The sequence below is a fragment of the Rhinoderma darwinii genome, chromosome 3 (assembly GCF_050947455.1).
Source record: "Rhinoderma darwinii isolate aRhiDar2 chromosome 3, aRhiDar2.hap1, whole genome shotgun sequence".
Classification (NCBI taxonomy): Eukaryota; Metazoa; Chordata; class Amphibia; order Anura; family Rhinodermatidae; genus Rhinoderma; species Rhinoderma darwinii.
Window position 1 is genome coordinate 367986318 of NC_134689.1, and position 22541 is coordinate 368008858.

Below are 22541 nucleotides of genomic sequence, written 5' to 3' on the forward strand. Positions count from 1 at the left end.
ATTAGCTTTCTTTTTTTCTTCCCCACCGTGGTATAAACGGCAGGCATGTTTGATTGTGAGAAAGCCGCTAGAGACGACCGTATCTCTACTCACATAAGTTTGTTTTTTTATCTCATTCATTGAAGAGGGTTGTTCCATAGACACGGAAGAGGCCCTGTGACTATGGCTGTAGAGCTCATGGAAGACCGGAGCCGAAGGTTCTTTGGAACCATTCAGCTTAACCTCCAAAGAGTCGCAGGAGAACAGGCAAACCAAAGCAGCAGCGGAGGAGGGATACCTATCGACCTCCCCTGCCTGGTAAGTGAACCAGAAATTTTTTAAAAAGTACTAGACTGTTTCCAGAGCACCTCTGTGGCATGCCCCATAGGGACAGGAAAAACACCTATTGAGTTAGGATGGGGATGGGCTTTTAACCTCTGTTTCCTGTCCCTATTAGGTCATAGAGGATTACTGGAAAAGACCCCATTAATAATATATACAAGCTATATACCCATATTTACACACAACCACATGACACAGTCGTTTCAATATATAGAGATATATATTTTTTTTTTATTTATGCAAAACGCACATTTTTCCAGCACGTAGCACAAACCCTAGATATTTAAATAGAAACCCAACATTTAACCACACTCACCAGCATGATATATCCCTGGCCTGCTTGCCTGTGTCTGGAGTTCTTACTTTTGGCTTTGCAATGAATATGTACTTCAGTCACTGAGGAGCAAGGTTAATGACATCATGTAAAACCGGTGGTCCCTTTTTGCTTAGTCGCCGCACCTCACTCCTACTCCTTCATGGCTTATTAAAAGACAAAATTTGCAGTTTTTTTTTCTTCTTTTTTTAAATCCAGAAACAAAAGTCCAGAAATAAACTAAAACAATAAATAAAACATAAGTATGGCTGATCGGCGTTGATCGCTGCAGCATTGTAAATGGTCTATGAAAATCACTGACAATTTGCCTGCGGTGCTCTCATGCCCTACGCACATTTAGGGGGGGGCAGCCATTTTATCAGCTACATCAATTCACATGAAAATCCATTCCTTCAAAAGCAAAGAAGCCAGATACATCACAGAGACCTAAAGTCGCTCGAACATTAACCAAAGAATTCATTGGATACATCGTGCCTCATATATCTCAATGATGTCACTATCTCCAAGAGACTGCCCCCCACTGTGCAGGCAACAGGTGAACCTAAGAAGTTTATGTACATGCTGCATCCTTCCCGCAGTCATGTGATATCACACAAAACATATATATAAATATATATTTATATACTGTACACAGATACCCGCTCTGCTGCAGAACGAATAACGCAGGTGCTGCAAGGCTACAGGCCCTAGTTTATTGCATGTACAGTGGGTGGCGCTGCCCAGGCTATTGAAGCTTTAATATTGGAAATGACATACAACGACAAGGACACATTACTACAGGGGTAATTTTCCTGTATAATAATATAGATATATGTAGCAAAGTTACCTCAGACTATGGCTGAGATTGTAGGAAATATAATGAAGCGTGGCACCAGGATCTTAGTGTCCATTATAACCAAACCCCCCACCCACCCACCCACCCACCCACCCACCCACCACCCCCCACCAAAGGAATGAGTTATGACTAATGGACCAGCAATATTATACATGTATACACACACACAATGTATGTAAATTTTACATTACAAAAAGAGGAAAAAAAAATATATATATATATATATATATAGTGTGTAGACGCATACACACAACTGCGTTGTGCTCTTAGCTTCTGCCTCCCACGGACTGGGGTCTCATAATAAAATAAGCTACCAGCCTTGTAACCAACTCTTGCTTTACTTTTCAGACTGGTGCGTTGTGGCAAATTAAAAGGAGGGAAAAAAAAAAAAGGGCATATACACAAGTCAGCAGACAAGGCCGACTTATATGTGGCCTCTTTGCCTGGTAGCGGAGGTATTAACAAGAGGAACATTGCTGGTTTCTTTGAAATGGATATCTGCAGATATGATTTAACATAGTCAACAATTTCTATTCACAAAGTAAATTCTAATCCGCAGAGAATCTCTAAAGCTTCTGAAGCAGCGCTGCAGGTTTACAATAGTGCCATGATCTGAAGAGTCTGTATTCATCTGGGGAGGTGAATTGTCCATATTCAGATCAAGACTTGTGCTCAGCACTACTCCCATCATCCAATATGTTGTTGTTAAAACTTGGGCACAAAGAAAAAAAAAAAAAAAGTTTAAAAAATTAAAATCTTGAATCAGTTGTTCTCGAACAAGGAAAGAAGGTCATCATTGCCGCTGCTTGGAAGGTCTGGGGGGCCAAGATAGGAGAGCAGCTCGTCCGGATTTGTCAGTTCAGGGAGAAGCTGGAAAGTAGAGACGATGGGGATGTTAGAAGATGTAATCGGAACAAATAAAGCAATGTCAGATTGAAAATAACGAAAAATCTATAAAAATGCAATTCAGGTGAAAGATCTTACATCAAGAGAGGGTTCCGTCACATCGCCAGCAGCTGGGATCCCCACTGAAGGGTTAAATGCCAGATCACTCCCTGGCTGAGCCAATGTTTGCCGCGACTGATTCCGATGGTGAAGCTGCTGCTGTTGTGGTGACTGGTTGTTAAGATTGGAGGTATGAAGAGACTGGGAGGGATTGTGTGATGCTTCTATCCGCCCTGGAGGAGGAACCTATAAAATGTCCAAAGTACAAAATTAATTCGTACTCAAAGACCTACACACTGCACAGAACAGTAATACAGACATATCGGGATTTCAGGTAAGAATTCACATGGAGGGTCCCCCATTATTATGAAAAAGGTTGAGACATCCCCTTTTTATATGCCATACTAAAAGAGAACCTTTCACCTGCCCATACATGTGCAAGCCGAGTGCAACATGCAATAGGCCGGGCTTCACAAACACGGTCTCACTTTACATATCGGTGCCGTTATATTTATGTAAATAAGCCCTAAACTGTCAATGGGGCGTTTCTATCTAAATGCCAAATCCCTTCGCTCTGACACTGTCCAATCAGCTGCGGACAGTATCAGGGCGGCTTGCGCTATGTTCCCTTCCGTGAAAACACACAGAGCGCTCTCTGCAGAACCACCAGTCTGTGTGTGTTCTCGTGGGAGGGAACACAGCGCAAGCCGCCCTGACACTGTCCGTAGCTGATTGGACAGTATCAGAGCGAAGAGATCACGCTCCCTTACTATTTAGATAGAAACGCCCCATTGACAGTTCAGGGGCTTATTTACATATCGGGCGCCAAATATAACGGCACCGATATGTATGGGCAGGTGAAAGGTTCTCATTAAGGTATTTAGATGTCAGAGGAGCGTTCCCTGCTTGGGACCCCCCTCTATGAGCCAGACAGAGCAAATATGTAAGGCTCAGTTCACATACTGTTTTTGAACTACAGTCGATGTATGCATCAGTAAGGCTCCCAACGAATACGCAAATGTATCCATAAGGCACCATTCACTTGGTGCTTGCCCAAAGGGTGTACTTTCGGCATATGCCGGGTTAAGGGTCCGCATATTTTTATTTTTTCTGCTCTATAGAATAGTGCAGTAGACCACTTTATTCCATACAGAGGGAAAAACAAAAAAGTAAATAAATGCATACCATGCAGTATATGTATGTTTACTATAGTATTCTATGGGAATAAGTTGCACCCTTCTGTCGGAGGCATATAAAATCGGGAAATTCTCCCAACGGACACCTCTGACAGAAGGCTCAAACAATATGGGAACAGAGCCCAAGAACCAGAATCAACTTCCCCATCAATAACAGATGACCACTGCGGGTTAGAGAAGCCAGACCCACAACAAACAGCGGTTTGCTGGGCCTGCTTCCATTTAAAAAAGGGGATGTTTTCATTAGACAGTCCACTTAAAAGTGGTTGGACCAGAATCGACAACCACCTATCCACAGGATAGACTATAATTGACCGATCGCTGGGCCCCCCACTGATCGAGAGAACAGAGGTCCCGCACTCCCCGTTCCGCAGTGAGGAGGAGCCTGAATGAAGTGGCAGTCGAGCACACTCCCACCGCATTTTAACATTATGGGACTATGGAAACAGCCAAGTACTCATTCCATCTTCCGCCATAGAGTTTCAATGGAGAACCAGGGCACGTGCTGGACCGCCGTTCCACTCAATGTCCTCCTCACTGCCTGTGAGGAGGAACAGGGAGTTCTAAGACCCCCATTCTCAGATTGGTGGGGAACCAGTAGTGGGGGCCCCCCCAGCGATCAGACAATTCGCACGTATTTTGTGGATAGGTGATTGTCGAATCTGAGAACACATTGAACTATGAGAAATGCATTGCTAGGGCTACACACTGACTTTGGACATGGGCAAGTCATGCTGTTGCGATATGACAATCACCTATTCACAGAATATAAGTTAATGTGGCCACATTGCGACCCATAAGTCGCTTCGACTTAATTCACAAGCAATCCCAAAAGTTTGGATTACTTGCAACACTCGCAGGAACTCGCGGCCACATTTACTTACATTACTATGATGTACGCAGCACGACCTTTCCGTGGCCAAAGTCACCGTGCAGCCCTAGCCTTATCTCTGGTGTGTATTTGTAACCTTTCTATAGCAGAGACTTCCTCTACTTGCAAAGATATCCAGTGTTAGGACATCAGTACAGGAGAGAACAGAGGTTTTTGTCAGGCCATGGCACCCATGAGGTCTGTAACTGGCAGTATATGATGCAGCATTTCAGTGCCAATCTTGCCAGCTGCACTTTATTCTTTGCATGTACAGATTTGTATAGGACACAGCAACTTTTTCCTATGCACCCGCTTTTCTAAAATGTTATGCCCACAGCATCATAAAGAAAAAATTAAATTTCCACACCGTTTTCCTCACCTGCCCAGGTAAGGGTGGACCTCCGCTCTTTTCCTGGTTCATCATGGAGTTTGGAATGTCAGACTGATAGGAGATGGGTGGTGGACCATTGGGAGTGAAGTCATTCATCGTAGGTGTGCTGGGGTTGGAGGATGGGAAACCACCTTCAGGAAATCCTCCTTGATTCTGGAAAGCTGGGCCTAGAAGAAATAGATGACATAAGAATGGGGTCTCTTCATGGATCATTTGCAGCAGTACAACAAATAAAGTATGATTTTTAATGTCAGCCAACAAAAATATCAATGGGGTTTTCCAGTTTCATGTAAATAAGGTTTGAAGGGCTTGTCCGCTTTAGACACTTCCTATTTGTAAGAAAGATCCTTCGACAAACTGATTGCCATGTGTCCCCATTTGCGCCAATTTTAGATTTTAACCAATTGAAAATAAAGCATAACAGATCCCACTGGCATTAGTTTGATTTGTCAAGTCACAGACTGGTATTCCGGCCTCCAAAAACCTAATAGAACAAAGGATACCTGATGCCCGCAGTGGTCATCAGAAAACAAAATCTAATTTAAAATCAACGGGGGATGTTAACTAAAAAGGTAGCAGCAAACATGAATGTGAACAGAGCCTAATAATTATAAAAAAAGCACCATCCAGCCCCCCCTTCCAGGCCCACCATAAAATGATTAAAAAAAAGAAAAAATAAAAAAATTGTATTTAAAAAAATTTAATGTAAAGAATTGTTTTATTACTAAGGTTGCACAGATTATTGGTATGAACACCTACGTCCACCCTTTTTTCTTTTATATATCTTGTGTGTAACACTAGGCCGTGCTTAGTCTCTCTGCGTTATCCCATAATACGGGCCAGCAGAGTATTACCTCTAATACACATGAACAGCAACAATGAATTTCAGTAAAGAGCAACAAGTGGTTGACTACACTTTCTAAACAGTAAAAAAAGAAAATAAAAAGGAAGAGGGTTTTGTCATAAGAACACTGTCCATTATAGGTCATGGATACATTTGGCCCATATTTCCCTCGTCAAAGCAGCAGTTTGGATGCCAGAGCTGCTTTTCCCATCTACCAAAGAAAAAAAAGAAAACGGCTCTACCAATATCAGCCATTTAGGCTATTGGGGCGGTCTTTAAATACGCATATAAAACGGTGCATGGCTCCTCCTTCCCCAACCCCGCGCTTCCTGGCTAGTGAATCTTGTGCACACTACACTTGGTCATGTCCTTTAACAAAAAAGTAATCTGTCCCACACGTGTCCAGGATGTGACGAATACAAACTCATGCACACGACTGTTCGGTCTGATATTTCCCGGACCGAGCACCATTCAGGGAGCCGGGCTCCCGGCATCATAGTTATGTATAGATAGATAAAACTTTATTTATCCCCAAGGGGTCGTCACAACTCCCCCATTTACAATACATGAAATAATGCAAACATTTTATACACCTATACAAATCTAAATAAAATATATACAGTATATTCATACTAATTCTTAATCACAGACATATTATAAAGTGAAATTGCACTAGTAATAAAAGATCGTCTGAATCTTTTACTACAACGTAAGGCTAGCAGTCTTTAGCTAAAACAACCGCTCTGTCCAACAAAAATTGTGTAATGGATGCGACTCGTCATTCATAAATCTTCACTAACGTTCTTTAAAATCTCCTCAAACATCGGTACTCCAACCCCCAAGACAGATCTTCCTTTTTTTAATGACCTTATTTAACTTCTTCATAGAACATTATCAAGAGTTTGTTACACATTAAAGGAGCGCAGATTCCTTAAAGGAACAGTGTCATCACAAATAATTTTTTTATATGTTAAAGATGTTAGTGCCTTAATATAAACGTTTATTTTCATTTGTGTGTTTGTGTTTTACTGTTTCTTATTTTTACACTTTTTCTTCCCTATGGGGGCTGCCATTTTTTGTTCCATTTCTGTGTGTGTCGATTAACGACACACACAGACATGGAATACGGCAGCCACAGTCCCATAGGGACTGCGAACGGCTCCCGTCCCATTGACTGCCGTGTACGGCGTCTGTGTGGGAACTGCGCATGCGCCGCTCCCACACAGTCCTATTCGAAATTGGCGCCGTCCGGCGCCATTTTCCTGTGGACCGGAAGTCGCGGCCGGACAGTAATATTACTACTTCCGGTCGCGGCTTCCGGACTTGTGCACATGGAACAGCGGCAGCAAAGGGAGCGGACGGGCCGGAGGGAGCCGCGGCGGCAGGAGCAGGTAAGAGATTTCAATGTATGTTAGTGTTTGTGTGTGTTTACTACTGTATGTAAACCTACTACACTGTGGGTTACCTCAAAAAATGGCGACAGACAGTGTAGGAGGTTAAACCTTTCAAACCCCTCGTTTATCCCGGCACTAGCCAGGATAAAGGAGGGGGGGATGCTGAGAGCTCACTAGAGCGAGGGCTTTTAACCCAATGTTGCAATGCTGCAATTTTGGGAACTAGCTCCATCTAGTGACCAATAATGGGTAGTATTATAAATTAGAAAAAATTTATAATATTACCTGGACTCGTGCAAAAAAATAAAAAAAATTTGAACAGTGTTTAATCACCCACACACTAAATGTTTAATTTTTTAAAAAAAAAACATGTTTTTCTGGCAACACATTCCCTTTAAGAAATACAACAGATTCCTTAAGAAATACAACAGACTCATTGCCTTCCTATACACTTTCCCTGTATTCTCTATCCAATTAAACTTGTCATCCATGTATATTCTCAAATACGTATAAGATGTCACCCGTTTCACTTCCCGATCACAACTAGACCACCGTTTCAGTTTTTCTACTTCGGTCAATCATCATTTCTTTGGTTTTGCTCATTTTCAATTCCAAACCGTTTCTACCACTCCAACCATCAGATCCCAATATTCTTTTTCTGAGCCTTCCGTTACTGCCCCCATAATTTGTGTCATCACTGAATTTCTGCAGATGGCAATTTTCAGAATACGTAAAATCTGCAGTATATAACGTAAATAAAAAGGGTGATCGTACAGTCCCGAGGCATCCCCATAACACTTTCAATCCGTGACCTACATAAGCCACTGCGTACATACTGTGGCCACGCACTCAAATAAATCACATATCCAATTTGAAATTCCCCTGTTTCTACGCATACATTCCATTTTGGTTTTCATCAGGTCCGGTCTTAAATTAAATGCACTCGAAAAATCAAAAACCATTAAATCGGATTATTACCCCATTCATTTTTAAGAAAGAAAACGCCCTGTGTAAGAGACCTAAAACTACATTCTCAACGCCAACGTTTGGTTTATACGCAAACTGCAGAGGGTCATTGTATTGCAATACAACTGATTTAAAAGGCTGACGTTAGGGTACCTTAAAGGTCTTCATAAAGTGTGAGGTTAAAGCCACTGGCCAATTTCTCGGACCGAACACAGTTCAGGGAGCCAGGCTCCTAGCATCATAGTGATGTATGTCGCTAGGTGTCCCTGCCTCCCAGATTGGAAGAATGTCCCCTACTGACACAGGTTTTCAGTATGGGACAGTAGTCCTCACAGCGTCATACATAACTGCAATGCCAAGAGCCCAGCTCCCTGAACTGCGTTCAGTCTGGGACACGCGGTCCACAGATCACAGACCAAACAGTCGTGTAAATAAGGCCTTAGGGTTTCCATTCAGTTCAGTGGAAGGTGAAGCTGGCGGCTTTCTCAAAAATAAAAATGGAGGAAAATCAATTTAAAGGGAACCCGTCACCAGCATTTCACCTATTGAGCTTTACTTATCCCCCACTGGCCGCTGCTATAAAAAGTTCATTGCCGTTATCCCCGCTCCTAAACTCATCCTCTGACTGTAAATAACGGTCTGCAAACATTTTACGCCTTTTATCGTAATAATACGGTGTCCATTTCTGCGCACACACCAGAAGAGGACATCAATGCACAAGCGCTGGATTTTGTGTGCTGGGGGAAGGCGAGGAGCCGTCAATCAAAAGTAAGGAGGTGCGAAAACTGGGAAAGACTTGAGGAACGAAGATTTGACTCTATTCAAACGAAGATTTGACTCTTATGCTTATTAGCATACGGTGTGGGAACACTAAAAAGCTGAATACTAAAGCTACAGAGCCGACTAAGAAGATAATTATAGGTTATATAGAAATGATTTTTCACCCACTACCACCTGGTATTGCTGGTTTAATATGTGAAATGCTGGTGACAGGTTCCCTTTAAAGGTAAAAGGACAAAAACCCATTACATGTTCCCAATACTGCATGGAGACATCTCATTACCCACCCTGTTGTCCTCCGTAGTCGGCTCGCACGCCGCCACTTGACTGCATACTACTGAAGGGAGAAGAATTTGGTCCCAGCGCAGCGATCATTTCCATAACATTTGGCATAACCATGTGTGCTGGGCTCAGACTTCGACAGCGCTTGAGTACGGGTCCATCGGACTCTTCCTTCACATGGGTGTCTGGCTTCACAGGGACCGGCTTCCAGCAACAGGAAGGATCGATGGTAATCTCTTCATAGTCAGAACTAGGGCACAGAACATTTTATAAACAATTAGTCTTAAATTCAATTAATTTTAATACAGAAACGTAACTAATTCTGGACATGAATAAATACACGTATTACACCCTAGCAGTACTCACTTCTGAATATACAGCAAGGTTCCCAGCATGTACTGGTCAACTTCTAACCCCTCTAGCAGGGCGGTTTTACTGCAAAACAAAGATAAAAGTAACATCATTCACAAGGATTTATCAGTTATATAAGTAATGGTACAGGGGGATAACAACAATGACTTGTAACCAATGACAAACCGCGCCAGCGTTCACAGCCTGAAAAATGTGTTATTGTCTAGTGCCATCTACTGTGGGTCAGTAGGTACTGCAACTAAGAAATACATATGCCCTTCTACTTTAGCAAAAGTATTTTAGCTGGAATTGACAAGAAGATAGACATGGCTGCAACTCCTTTTGCCACACACACGCCCGCGATTGTAACAAAACTTGTCAAGTGTGCACGCAGTAAGCGATCAGTGATAAAACGATCAGTCAAACAATCTTGTTTGCTTACAAATAAAATCGTTCTTGGTGGCTCAATCTGTAAATGCCTTTAGTAGCAACATTTTTAATAGAGCATTAATGCCAAACTATGTTTGTCGGTGGTTTGTAAAGTTGTAGCGCCTTTAGAGAGAAGTTACACAGAATAGAGGGTGGTTTTCTGAGGGATAAAAGGACACCTACTTGCACACAGGACATCTCCAGGTCCCACGTTCACAGTTCAGCTGCAGGTACGATTCCAGATCAAAACACTGCGGAGGGAAAAAGGAAAGCATGAGGAGGCCGGCCGAACACAGACTACAAGCAATTCCACAAAAAAAGTCCTGACATGAACACAAAGTGACTGACAGAGAAAGCCCAGCAATATAAAAAATGGAAAGAGGGAGGGGGTGGGGGATAAAAAAATAAAAATAAAAGAGCTCAGCTGGTCACCCGCCTTATTACCTGGATGTGCCGACAATCATGGCCCCTGGCAGGTAGCTGAATTCTTCGGAAGGTGATTGGACATTTTAGGGACACCTTAATAGCCGTCTGCTCCACACCATCCTCACCATTGGGCCCAGGAGTCCCAGGGATGCTGCCATTGCTGAAATTTCTTTTAACTGTGAAAGAATGAATTAGAATGTCAGCAAATGTGCGATTATACAGGAAAGGATAGAGAGAGTGGGACAGAGGAATGAAGAGTCCCATATACGGAGCTAGGAGATTACTTTTTGTGATGCAGTGTTCTGCAGGGAGCAGCCTCTTCTTTATCAGACCCTGGAGGACAGATCTTACAGATGGTCGGTGAACCAGTTGTAGCACAAACAGATGAGACTGAAAGGAAAAACAGGCGATATTAACATCTAGAAAACATGCGTAAAGTATCTATAAATCGCCGCACTTTCATCTGGTCAAATTCACACATCCGGGAATGGGAGACGAGGTGTTTGCAGGCTCCTTCACCGTGTTCCCTCCAGAAAAGGTTCTCACCAGTGATTTTTTTTAATTTTTTTATTCCAGACCAACAGTGAACACATCATCCCTTGACCCAGCAAAACTGCCATCTTGTTCAGAGAAAGAAAATGTGTGGCGAAAACAAATCTAGTAGACATCGCAGCCCCCAGAGGGTATCACTCAACTTCCCAAGACTCCGCAATCTGCCTAGTAATACACCAATATAACCCGGCTATTACAGATCTGCAGAATAAGGCAGACTTGCTGTTCAGCATCTGAATGACGACCCCTATGGGAGCTGTAATGGCAGCCATACTAATTCTCACCCAATTATACAAAGTCCAAAAGCGGGTCTACACAGGCATTTCTGCCCATAACTTATATCGGCCCTACTTTAAAGGCGCTTTTACCCCGGGCAGATGCAAACTGTATGGGGACGGACGTTAATACGATTGTTCGGTCCCATAGAGTTTGCATATTGTTGACAGCACAACCTGTTTACATGGGTAGATGTGCTGCCGACAACCATGATTTTATATTCTGAATAAAAGATGCGATCAGCCGATAAACGAGCGTTTGCTAGTTTGTCAGCTGCATTGATCGGGTACGAGCGTTCGTACAAGCGCTTGTTCGCCCAAACATCAGCCCATGTAAATGGGCCTTAAGAAAGGACTTGACAAATGAGAACAAGTTTCTGAAATTGGGATGGGCAAAGGCAATGTTGAAACCGGTCTGAAACAGGCACATAGCATGGATGTAATCACGAATAGAACTGAGAACTTCATGACACCAGGCAAGTCACAAGGAACAGCAGACTCAGCAGGAGAACAGCATTACGGTATTGTAAAAACTCTTGAACTCTTCCTAATTTTCACTTCACAGTATAATCCTTTAATTATGGGAGTGGGCAGGTGACATCACCATGAAAGCGCCTCCAGTTTCTAGGAATGGTTTTGAGGGTTTTTATCCAATATAACTACCATGTGTCCAGCCAAATAGCTAATTCACTTTTAGGACTCCCAACTACAAAAAAAAATAAAAATAAAAAAAAAGGCGCACATGCCCCAGAAGACCATTCTATGTCTGCATATAACTGGTGTGTCAACATGACTAAACCATGATCAAATCTGAATGTATAGGGGCACCTTACTATCGACTTCCTGGATCCAGGTATTTAACCATAGCTCCTGAATGGAGAAATCTTACGTATTACACCATATGGATTTACAAGTGCAGCTAGGGATCTAATGCCCCAACCTGGGCCGCACGGTCCATGGGGCGAGAGGAGCTTCTCGCCTCAGGCGGAGGCACCACTAAAACCAGCCGCCGCCACCCCCTCCTGCACTATAATTGTACTTGCGTGTATAGGACGCAGATACAATTACATGCATAAGCGCCGAATGGCCGGGCACATTCCGTGTCTGGCCATTCAATGACACAAGCGGCGCGATTAGGTCATTGCGCCGCTTGCATCTTTCAGCCCCAGCAGACCTACTCAGAAGAAAGCAAGCCCGCATTGCCACAGGACGGTGCGGGAACGGAATCAGGAGAGTAGGTAAATGTTGTTTTTTTTCCCTCTTAACAGCGTGAGTGGCATTATCTACAGAGGCCACTATATGTGTGACAGTGCATGGTGCGATTATAATTAGAGGTGCAGTGTATGGCGCGATTATATATAGGGGCGTAATATGTGGCAACATGAAAATTTTATCTTCGTTTATAGGTGCAGAAATGTTTGAAAAGTGAGAAGCTGAAGACATCTCAGCAACAAACTGCAGAAATGGGCTGTGGCCGGGAGAAGTCATCATAGAGGACTGGACCAGTTGGTGAAAAGAACAAGAATCTGAGAAGTTACCTGTGAGTCACTTAATATAAATGTTTATTCTGCGTCTAATAAGTACTGTAGTCATTGTATGATCTGCAGCGAGATAATAGTTGGTGTGATTTTTTTTTTGTGAAACGGCAGCTCTCAGCATATCCTTACTATTGTTTGGGCCAATGCTGGGAGCTGTAGTTTTACGTTGTACAAACCTATACGGCAGGGGTTGCACTAAATTGAGGTGTATTTGTGCTGGTGTTGAATTTATGTACGGAGCTTTGTGCTGGTGCTGTATTTATCGAACCATTCAGCAAGGTGTACTCTGCCCGGCTTCATAGCACGCCAGGGGAGTACAAGGAAATTTTGCATCCACAAGAGTTGGAGGAGGCTGCTAGTGATGTAGAACAGCCAGGGGTAGGTCAAGATCTAGGGGGCACCATTTCAATTTTCGCCTCAGGCAGCAGGAAAAAAAAGCTAGACTCGGCCCTGGCCACAATGTACACGTATTAAAATGATCTCTGGGACAATGCATGTGGCGTGGTGTATTATTTGTCCACATAGGCTTATCCATGCAGGATGTATGGGTGCTGGTAAAATAAATCCTTACGAAAAGATGTTCAGGTTCTCAGCAGTCTGAACAACAGCAGCTGCATCCATCTGGTATAATCCCCCACCAAAAAAAATAAAATAGATGTACACAATTTTTCTAGAACACGGATTAATAAAAGCAGACCATCCCACTGCTTTTATGGAACCACCATATTTCACAGAGCCGTACGTGGATTCTAATCACTCGTTTCCAATCACACATACACAAACTAGACCAATTTTATAAGAAGCCAATTAACCTATCCCCCCGAAGATATTTAATGGGGCTCCGCATTTACGCAGAATAAGGTCTCTTTTGTCCAATTCATCACACTGTTCCCTCCCCCCACCAAGCTTTCAAGAGGTATACTAAAACTTACACAGCAGCAGGCACTAACTGTGATCTGGATACTGTTCCGGCCAGGCTGACACACTTGCTTCAGGTAGAGGGGTTTATGGGAGGTTTTGTTGTCCCCGCGCTCAATACTCAGTGGTGTGGAGTTCACGCTGACTTGTACAGAACAAGGCCAGTTTGTGTTCATCTGTCGATCCTCATGGTGGTAACATTTAAACTGCAGCTCAAGATCAGGCCTAGAAGCAAGAGAACAATGCAACACTGAAATATAGAGTGTGAATAGCACAAGTAATGTATTTGTTCACTAACAGTCCCACCATACTGCATACTAATACCCTTGGTGTGAGCATACCTCATCATAAGCGTCTTATACACAGACTCCCGGAGGTGATATACGTGGTTACTGACCGCCAGGTTGTGCTGCAATCTGAACGGCTCAAGAACAATCCCATCCCGTACCGGGAATGTAAGTCGCAGCTCATCATTGGAGGCACCTAAGAGACCAGATTCATAGTAATTTTATCTCCATCTTAGATGTCCATAATAACAGCAATACGTCAGAGAGTGCTTAAGCCTTACCGGTGGGTGACTGGTGCAAAGAGTTGTGTGAAGGTTTGACATCAGGCAGAAAAGGGGACTTGACATCTTGATTTGGTGACATATAGGGTGGAGCACTGCTTCCAGGAGTCATAGGTGGTGTTGGATTTCCCGGTAAGGGTGAGCTGGGATATCCAGGCATGGGACGCCCCGGCTGTAAGACAAAGCGATTGCTTAGTATTAACACGGCTTTCAAATGGGTCCTCTGGGAAAATATAAACATAGCTAAAACGTCCAAGCATTAGACACGCTTCCGAGTTCCTAACAATGTCGGATGCAACGATCACAGGCATTCTGGCTGTGGGAGCAATATCTGCGTATGTACATCTTAGGCTAGGGCTCCAGTGACATGGGGTTACCCACAAGTCACGCATTAACGCCACTCATGCACAACTTTAAATGTTCTTTAGGAGAAAGCTTGTGATCATTGCAATTCACACACGACAAAGAAACATTCAGGTTACTTGTTAGATCCAGACGAAGGCATTAGCGCCGAAACGCGCATTGGGGTGGAGCTCAGTTGTGGTTACTCCGTCTCTTGATTATGGGTATGTTAAACTCATACTATATCCTAATTCTCTGTGTAATATACTCCTCTATCCCTGGTTTTTTCGCATGCACAGTATATGTATGGCACACAGGCTTTCATGTCATAACACTAGCCACTACTTGAAATGGCTCTCAGATGCTTATTTATGTGTTCATGACATCTATTTTTTGCCTCTGTGCATGTGTATATACCTGACTTATGTAATTAGGTTGACTACTTTAGAATATCATTGTACACATATCCTATACCATTTCAATTGAGAGATTCACACATGTTTCATGCACTATTCGTGCATATTTAGACTAATCCCCAGCTGAGTATCCATGTTTTTACTGTTGGTCTATGGATTCTTTTATTATTGTATAAATTAATTATGTGAATAAATTTTTGTATTTCCAATACTTCTTTGTTTCCCAGCATTCATTTTTTTCTTCTTTGGTTCTATATATTCAGTATTGATGCTGTTTAGGCTTTACACCCTTGAATCAACCCATTGAAGTTCAGACATATCCTATTTTTGTATTTCTTCCATTGGGATATATTGATTTATGTTGCTATTTCGGTTTTGTTATAACTTTACTGCGACTCGTAGTGGACCCTTATGGAGTCCTAGCCTTAAAATGGGATGCATCCATAGAGAGATACTTAGGTCTCATATATATATATATATATATATATATATATATATACACACACACTCTATCCCTCCCCCTGCAGACATTTCCGTTATATTTATGCTTACCCCGCTCATAGTCTGACTATACGCAAAGTTACCACCACTGAAGTTATTGCTCTGTCCATTGTATTGATCTGTAAGCTGGAAGAGAGAAGGGAAAAAGTCAAAATTTTTAATAGCAAACAGGTTTCCACCCGAAGAAAGGAAAAAAAAAAAAAAAAAAGAAACAACCTCTTTACATTTTATTTTAAGTAACACTTTGGGAGGGGATTCAGGCACGTCTATGTATCTCGCCAACTAAAGGAGTCGGAGTACAGGCAGCTTTATGTAGCGCTACTTATCCATTTGCCGACACCCGTTTAGATATCAGTAGTGAATATACGAAAGATCGGCTTCGGTGACAAACTACATATAAAAACCTTCCACCGTAGGAAGCAAAAGTCTAATAATAATTTATTACTGTGTTACAAGGGTCATATTCTTTTTTCATTAACCAACTCCGATCCATATAATATACACCTATGTATATGATGCCCTATGAAACTCCGATGTCCTTGAAGGAATGGATAAGGGAAAAAGTATACACACATTAATGTTACATAACTCTATCCAGCAGATTACAAAATCCCACCCCCTGGGCTAGAACTAGAAATGTACTGAATGATGGTACGTTAACCTACTAAAAAGGTAAATCTCCATATTATTAACATCCATACAGAAGGGCCAATTCTTATGTTAAACACTACACAGAGAGTGAAGGGTCGCCACAGTCTTATGAACATCTTTCAGCTTGGAAATCTCTGAATTTCTTAAGACCGCCAAATTAATGTTGACAGGGCGCCCATCGACTTTAAATCGAACGGACTGGCACATGTGCAACACAGTCCTATTATACTCAGTGGACATCCCATCGCATGTGCAGCTCAGAGGTCTTCGGAAATCGAGATTTCCAATATAAAAGCTGAAGGGGGTCTGGTGTTTGTAATCGTACAGTGACCAGCAATAAGGTGGGGGAAACTAAACAATTCCTATATGCTGATATCGGAGAAGCCGATCATATATCTTCTCTTGTTATCCCATCTAATACAATATAATGGTTTACAAATGTGTTGCTCTAATCTATTACACACTCATCCTCTTCTGCCATACAACCACCCCCATTAAACGCACATGGATTTAGAGATATTTAGCAGAATGGTCTATGCAATTGTAGATAGAACATTGAAGACGGAAAAAGAAACGGAACAATGAAGCAGAATAAAGAGCGTGGTGTTACGAGGGAATCCTTTAAAAATATAATAAATCACTTACCTTATAAAAATGGCCGCCAGGACCTGCCTGGGGCATGTACTGAGACATATTCTGCTGTACACGGTGTCCAGGATAGGAAGGCGATGGCGCAGATTGTTGAGGTGCAGATGGTGCATACTGTGCCCCGTGGGGAGGGTACTGACCGCTTTGGATGTATTGTTGAGGTGCGTAGCCCTACAGAGAAAAAGCGGATTATTACTTCAGATGGTACAAAAGTAGGTTCTTACTGTAGAACAATAGTAACTAAATACTTTAAATTTATTACAATGACAGGAAGTAATTACCGATCAGCTGCTGTGATTTAGTGATGTTTTGCACTAAATGTCAGTAAAAAAAAAAAAAAAAAAAGAAGGCCTTGTGTGGTTAAAGTGACCCTATTAAGACATGTTCATTTCACAGAGGGAGAACCCTTTATTGAAACCCTCTTATTAGCGGAAGCAGTGTCCATCCTCATTCATTGCAGCTCTCAGCTCTGAAGGTCAACAACAGTCCATTTGAAATAATGGCCACCTATAGATTTCATTGCGGTTCCCTACTGATATCAGCTGAACGTAGGGGCTTCCAGCTGAGAGTCAAAACTGAAGATCTACAAATCAGTGAACACTTTAAATAGTCCCTACTTAATACTTTCATATTATTTCATGTGACTCCTTATAAGATTAAAATATGTAATGTATCAAGACACAAAGGACACGAGTTATAAAAGTTCTGAAAGGGACATGGTGTGCATTACAACTTACAGTTTGGGACAGAATAAAGCCAGACCCACCTCATTGGAGTATGTCCTTTTTACTCCTTGACGTGGCATTTGCTGGCCTTGGAGCTGCCCAGGATAGCCATGGGGTGGTATCCTTTGTCCAGCATACACTTGGTTCATGCCTGGCGCTCTTGCAGAAGTCATTCCCATTTGAGCCATTCCTCCAGGTCCCATGACTGATCCCATACCGCCAGATGTCATTCCACCCTGGATGGAGGGTCCTCGGGGACCAGAGTGAGGCAAGTACTGGCCACCAAAATTATGAGTAGGCCCCACCTGTAGAAGAAGTATCAGATTAGGTCATGAAAACAATGTGAACATAAATGCCAGTAGTTCTAGTTAGAAATATTGTAGGATACATTTAAGCGATCTTCTAAAATGTCAGATACATGTGAAAAGATCACATTGGGTGAAAACTAGGATCTCAGAACTCACCGCTTTCCAGAATGAATAGGCTCTATATATAGAGAATTTAAACCACTTTGGCAATGCTCAGATATTTTTGTTACTGGAAATCTGACACTATATGCTAAGAGAGGGGTCAATGATTTGAACAGGGCAAAGATTTTCAGTAATAGAAATCCATGAGTAGTGGCAAAGAGGTTTGACCTCTCTATAGTGTCCTTTCATTCTGGAAATGGATGTGTAATAGATATCTGTGAGTAGAGGACATTGGTGAAGTCTGATCGCGGACCGAGAATCATGTGGACTGGACTTCCCCTTTAAGTATCACTGGGTCAAATCAAGTGTCATGCAATACAAGTTACATTTCAGTCTCCCAACTCACCCCGCCATATTGATTCATTTCCTGGGTCTGCTTCTCCTGCAGCGCGGCCACTGTTGCTGTCGCAGTGGCTGTGGCCGTAGCAGCAGCCACTGCTGCTGCAGCTGCCGCCTGTGTGAAGTCTGTGGGACCGCGTCCTGTATGCTGAGCCATGCCCATTCCACCACCAGAGGTGGGCCCGCCAGGGTAACTGCAAGTTAAAAATAAAAATTATGAAAAAAACACGACACTTTTTAGCAGTTTTAATTAAATAAGTGTGTTATTGACTGGTGAACGTGACACGATGTCGGCATTCATTTTTTAACTTAAAGATTCGGAGTATCCTGAACAATGTAAAGACGTAATGTTACCACAAACCACCGTAGCCATGAATAAACCCATCATACAGATTGCACGTGAAATACATTTAGAACGGTCACATCCACTTTGACTATCCTTTCAGGGCACACAAACACACAACCGCAACCTGTTAATCTGCAGCTGCCAATAAAAACTACAAACCCCAGAATGTACAGCCGTCTGTGAATGCTGAGAGTTGTAGTTTTGCAAAAGCTGGGAAACACACACACACACACCACTTAGGCCCCATGCACACAACCGTAAAACCGCGGACCGTACCACGGTTTTACAAACCCATTCGATTCTATTGGCCACGGACACCTTTCCGTAGCGCTACGGATGGGTGTCCGTGCCAAAGAACAGTGCCGGGAATTATGGAGCATGTCCTATTTCTCATGCCCCTATACTTTGTATGGAAGCACTGCCCGAAAATGCGGGCGGCCGTCCGTGCCCGCAATCGTGGGCTTTGATTACGGGCACAACCGTGTGCATGGGGCCTTAGAAAGAATATCTACATTCTTGACCGCTTCCATGGTTGCTCTTACTCATTAATGCATAATTCCATATGTAGCTATAGCGATATCTATACTGGATATTTACAATAAATATAAAACATTGATTACTTCTGTTTCAAAGGGAAAAAAAAAACAAAAACGTATCACCCCTGTAATTGCAATTTTTGTAACTACGTTACCTGTTTGTATAGGCAGAGCCTCCTGGATATCCCCCACGTCCATACATGTTTTGTGGCAGATAACCCTTCCCGGCTCCACTTTCTTGAAATCCTTGCTGGCCAATGAATTGAGGGCTTCCCATTCCCCCACCGTTGCCAGCCAGACCTGGCATGACTCCGCCTCCTGTGGGGCCACCGCTGGGCACCATGGGATTCCCAAGACCCTCCTAAGTAAAGGGCACAAGCAATATTTCAAATATTACTCCCAGTAACAACAATACTTCGTGATAATTTGAATTTCATAGACAAAGGCCAAAATGGAGAGAAGAAATAAAAGGAGTGGATGCAGAAAGGGTTAACTGAAGCAATGCTGGCCCGATCTATAAACAGGGGAGTGACAGACGACGTCATGTGTTACCTGGCTCTGCGACGTGTTGCTCAAACCCCAGACGGTGGTTACTACGGAGAGCGATCCTGCAGGCTGATTGGTGTTTTGTTGCCAGGGAACAGAGTCGTATGCAAATGAACCATCACTGTTTAGGAGCAGAGGCAGGAGTTAGCGGTGTGTGAACAACCAACCATAGGAGAAGGTTTAGATACATCGGATACAGGAGGCACAGAAACAAGAGATCATGCAGATATCATTTACACCTACAAATGCGGGGAAATACTCTGGGAATACTCAGCCAACCGCACTACTGACTCCCTCGCAACAGAATAATAAAAAAATGATCGAATTACACAAAGATCCCAGATCGATTACATGTGGAGGGTTACAGGACTAAGGTTCCGCTCATGAAGCAGGACAGTGATTGGTTTTAAGGAGATATGTGTATATATATATATATATATACACACATACATATATATATATATATATATATATATATATATATATACACACACACACACACACACACACACACATACTATAAAAAAAAAAAAAAGTATCATTGTACATTAAAGCGTAACAGATTAAAATAAATGAATACATTTTTACAGGTACATTTAAAACGGTGCAAACACAACCATCTAAGGTCGGTAACGGATAACACACGGATGTACAATTCACTGGCATATTCTGCCATTACCTGTGTCCTGTGCCTGGATGAGATGGTTTCATGGGGTTCATTGAATTCATTTGCAAGCGACTGTTTTCTCAGTGGCTGAAGAGAGAAGAAAGAAGACCTCAGCCATCAATTACGTCTATTTCCCCCCGAGGATGGTCACCGAGCACCTTTAAATTGCCCTGCAAGACTCTCGGCTTCTCCTTTCGGAGATCTCGATGCAGCGTGTATTAGAGACGTTGCATTGCTAAGCATTTTACTACAGCAAGGGTTAAACGTTCTGCTCATCTGCCCTCAGCCTTCCCTCTGGTCACATGATCATGCATTCTGTACGCAGGACGTGGAAGCTGGCGCGATGCCTGCACTTGGCACTCGTTCTATAGACAACCCTTGATTAACACTGGAGCTGCCATAAGCAACCGATGCATCGACCATCGGCACAGAATCCACAGGACTTCACCAGATGGACACCCATCTACAATGGGGTCTCCATCTTGGTATGACAGATGTAGAAGCCACGAAAATTACGTATTAGCTACTAGATTCCTGTCCGTAGCCAAAATAAATAAAATGACTTTTAACCGTCATGGTGCAGGTGTTACAAGAAGAAGAAGAAGAAGACAACCACAAAAGGAAATTCCGAGTGATGGAGGTGGGTGAACACAGCTATAATAATAAATGTGGGGTACCTCCAGCCCCTTAGAATAGCGGAGGGTGTACTCAGGAAGAAGGGGGGGGCAGGGAGCGTACACAGGGGGACAGGAAGGAAGCAAGCAGAGGAGGGAACGGAAAACCACGCATAGCGGGTGGGAGTAAGCAGAGTGCAGAACTGGAAGTTGAGGCTAAATCATGCATGGAGGGCAAGTTGGTCTGAGGTGTCAGCTGTCGCAATCCTGGTCTTGAAAGACACGGCAAGTGACCACAAATAAGGGGACTTCCTAATGCTCCGTTCACCTCGCCCTTACGTTCAGCACACACGCCAAGCAAGTCTACCGGCGTATACCGTGTACGTGAAAAGAACACTCTTGCCATCTGTCAAGTCTATGGGGCTCTATGCATACGCTGAACGTGGTGTGAACAGAACCGAAGGAAGAATATATTGGACACTGCAGAAGTAGCATTAGGGCATGTTCAAACGGCGCTCAAAAACAGGACGTGTAAAAACCATGTCAAATACGCTATTGTTTGACGCTTTTCAGTGTTTTTTCATGCTGTGTGTGATTTTTGTTTTGTTTTTTTTTTTTTTTTTTAAAGAGTAATTAGAGCTCCCATGGACTATGGGAACATTTGACAAGTTTTGAAACGCCAAAAAGTTGACCTAATTATTTAGTTATTTTTTTGACGCGATGCGGTTTAAAAATACGCTAGTTCAAAAGAAAAAGCGGATGTACTCACTGGGCACTTTCCCATTGAATGGAAAGCTTAAGCAAGCTTTTTTTGACGCGTATTTTGGCACGTAAAACGCGCTAAATACATGTCGTATGAAAAGGGCCTAAAGCTAGAAAAGCAGACAGACATTCACTGATAAATTGACAAAATGTTAGAAGAGAAGGACACGATAACAGTTTGTGGTTAGTGTACTCATTGCAGCCATTTTGTAGGCAGTACATTCTTGGAAATATTCATTCACCAGACGTCGGTGTCATCCATGACTCATGAGGTACATCCTGCCTCAAGACTCTGAAGGAACAGAAATCCAGTACCACTACCAATGTGCAAGCCAAACACAAGAAGTCTTTAACCCATAAACCCCTATTCATACATGGTGGCAATGAACGAAGCATCTGGAGGCCAATTTGTGGCTTTTTAACATGAAACCATTTATCCCAGTCAAAGCCTGCTGGTTAAAAACAAAGACCACAATGAAACACGTGGTACCGGGACAGTGATCGTGATGTAATCCACCATACGAACATTAACCCTCCGAGTGCATACGGACAACACGCTGTATCCGGCAGACCCCACACGCATGACTACTTGAAGGCACAAGAAATTCACCAATCCAGTATTCACTGCCATAGTGAATCGTGTCAGACAGTGATAAGATATGGCTCCCCTGGACTCCAAAAACGTCATTTGTGCTGCCAAAAAGGAGCTTCATATATAAAAACTAGTGCAAAAATAATAAATGGCTGCTCATAACCAAATCA

At 42.8% G+C, this 22541-nt stretch overlaps 1 protein-coding gene across 5 annotated transcripts in view; it reads right to left on the reverse strand.

The window, feature by feature from the left end:
• Nucleotides 1-1598: 1598 nt before the first annotated feature.
• The window catches only part of ZMIZ2 (zinc finger MIZ-type containing 2), a 78200-nt gene continuing 57257 nt past the window's right edge, over nt 1599-22541 (reverse strand). For 4 of the 5 annotated variants that reach the window (XM_075858651.1, XM_075858649.1, XM_075858648.1 and 1 more), the window contains exons 2-19: nt 20416-20490; nt 19743-19857; nt 19346-19551; nt 18316-18502; nt 17541-17804; nt 16772-16945; nt 15527-15601; nt 14217-14388; nt 13990-14131; nt 13663-13873; nt 10650-10755; nt 10384-10541; nt 10123-10190; nt 9526-9594; nt 9165-9409; nt 4870-5060; nt 2475-2681; nt 1599-2360 (exon numbers count right to left, since the gene is read on the reverse strand). In XM_075858651.1, coding sequence (XP_075714766.1) covers nt 2253-2360; nt 2475-2681; nt 4870-5060; nt 9165-9409; nt 9526-9594; nt 10123-10190; nt 10384-10541; nt 10650-10755; nt 13663-13873; nt 13990-14131; nt 14217-14388; nt 15527-15601; nt 16772-16945; nt 17541-17804; nt 18316-18502; nt 19346-19551; nt 19743-19857; nt 20416-20465 — 2748 coding nt within the window. In that variant the 5' untranslated portion in view covers nt 20466-20490 and the 3' untranslated portion in view covers nt 1599-2252. The remainder of the gene's footprint in view (nt 2361-2474; nt 2682-4869; nt 5061-9164; nt 9410-9525; nt 9595-10122; nt 10191-10383; nt 10542-10649; nt 10756-13662; nt 13874-13989; nt 14132-14216; nt 14389-15526; nt 15602-16771; nt 16946-17540; nt 17805-18315; nt 18503-19345; nt 19552-19742; nt 19858-20415; nt 20491-22541) is intronic. The other variant, XM_075858652.1, reaches the window with a different exon arrangement.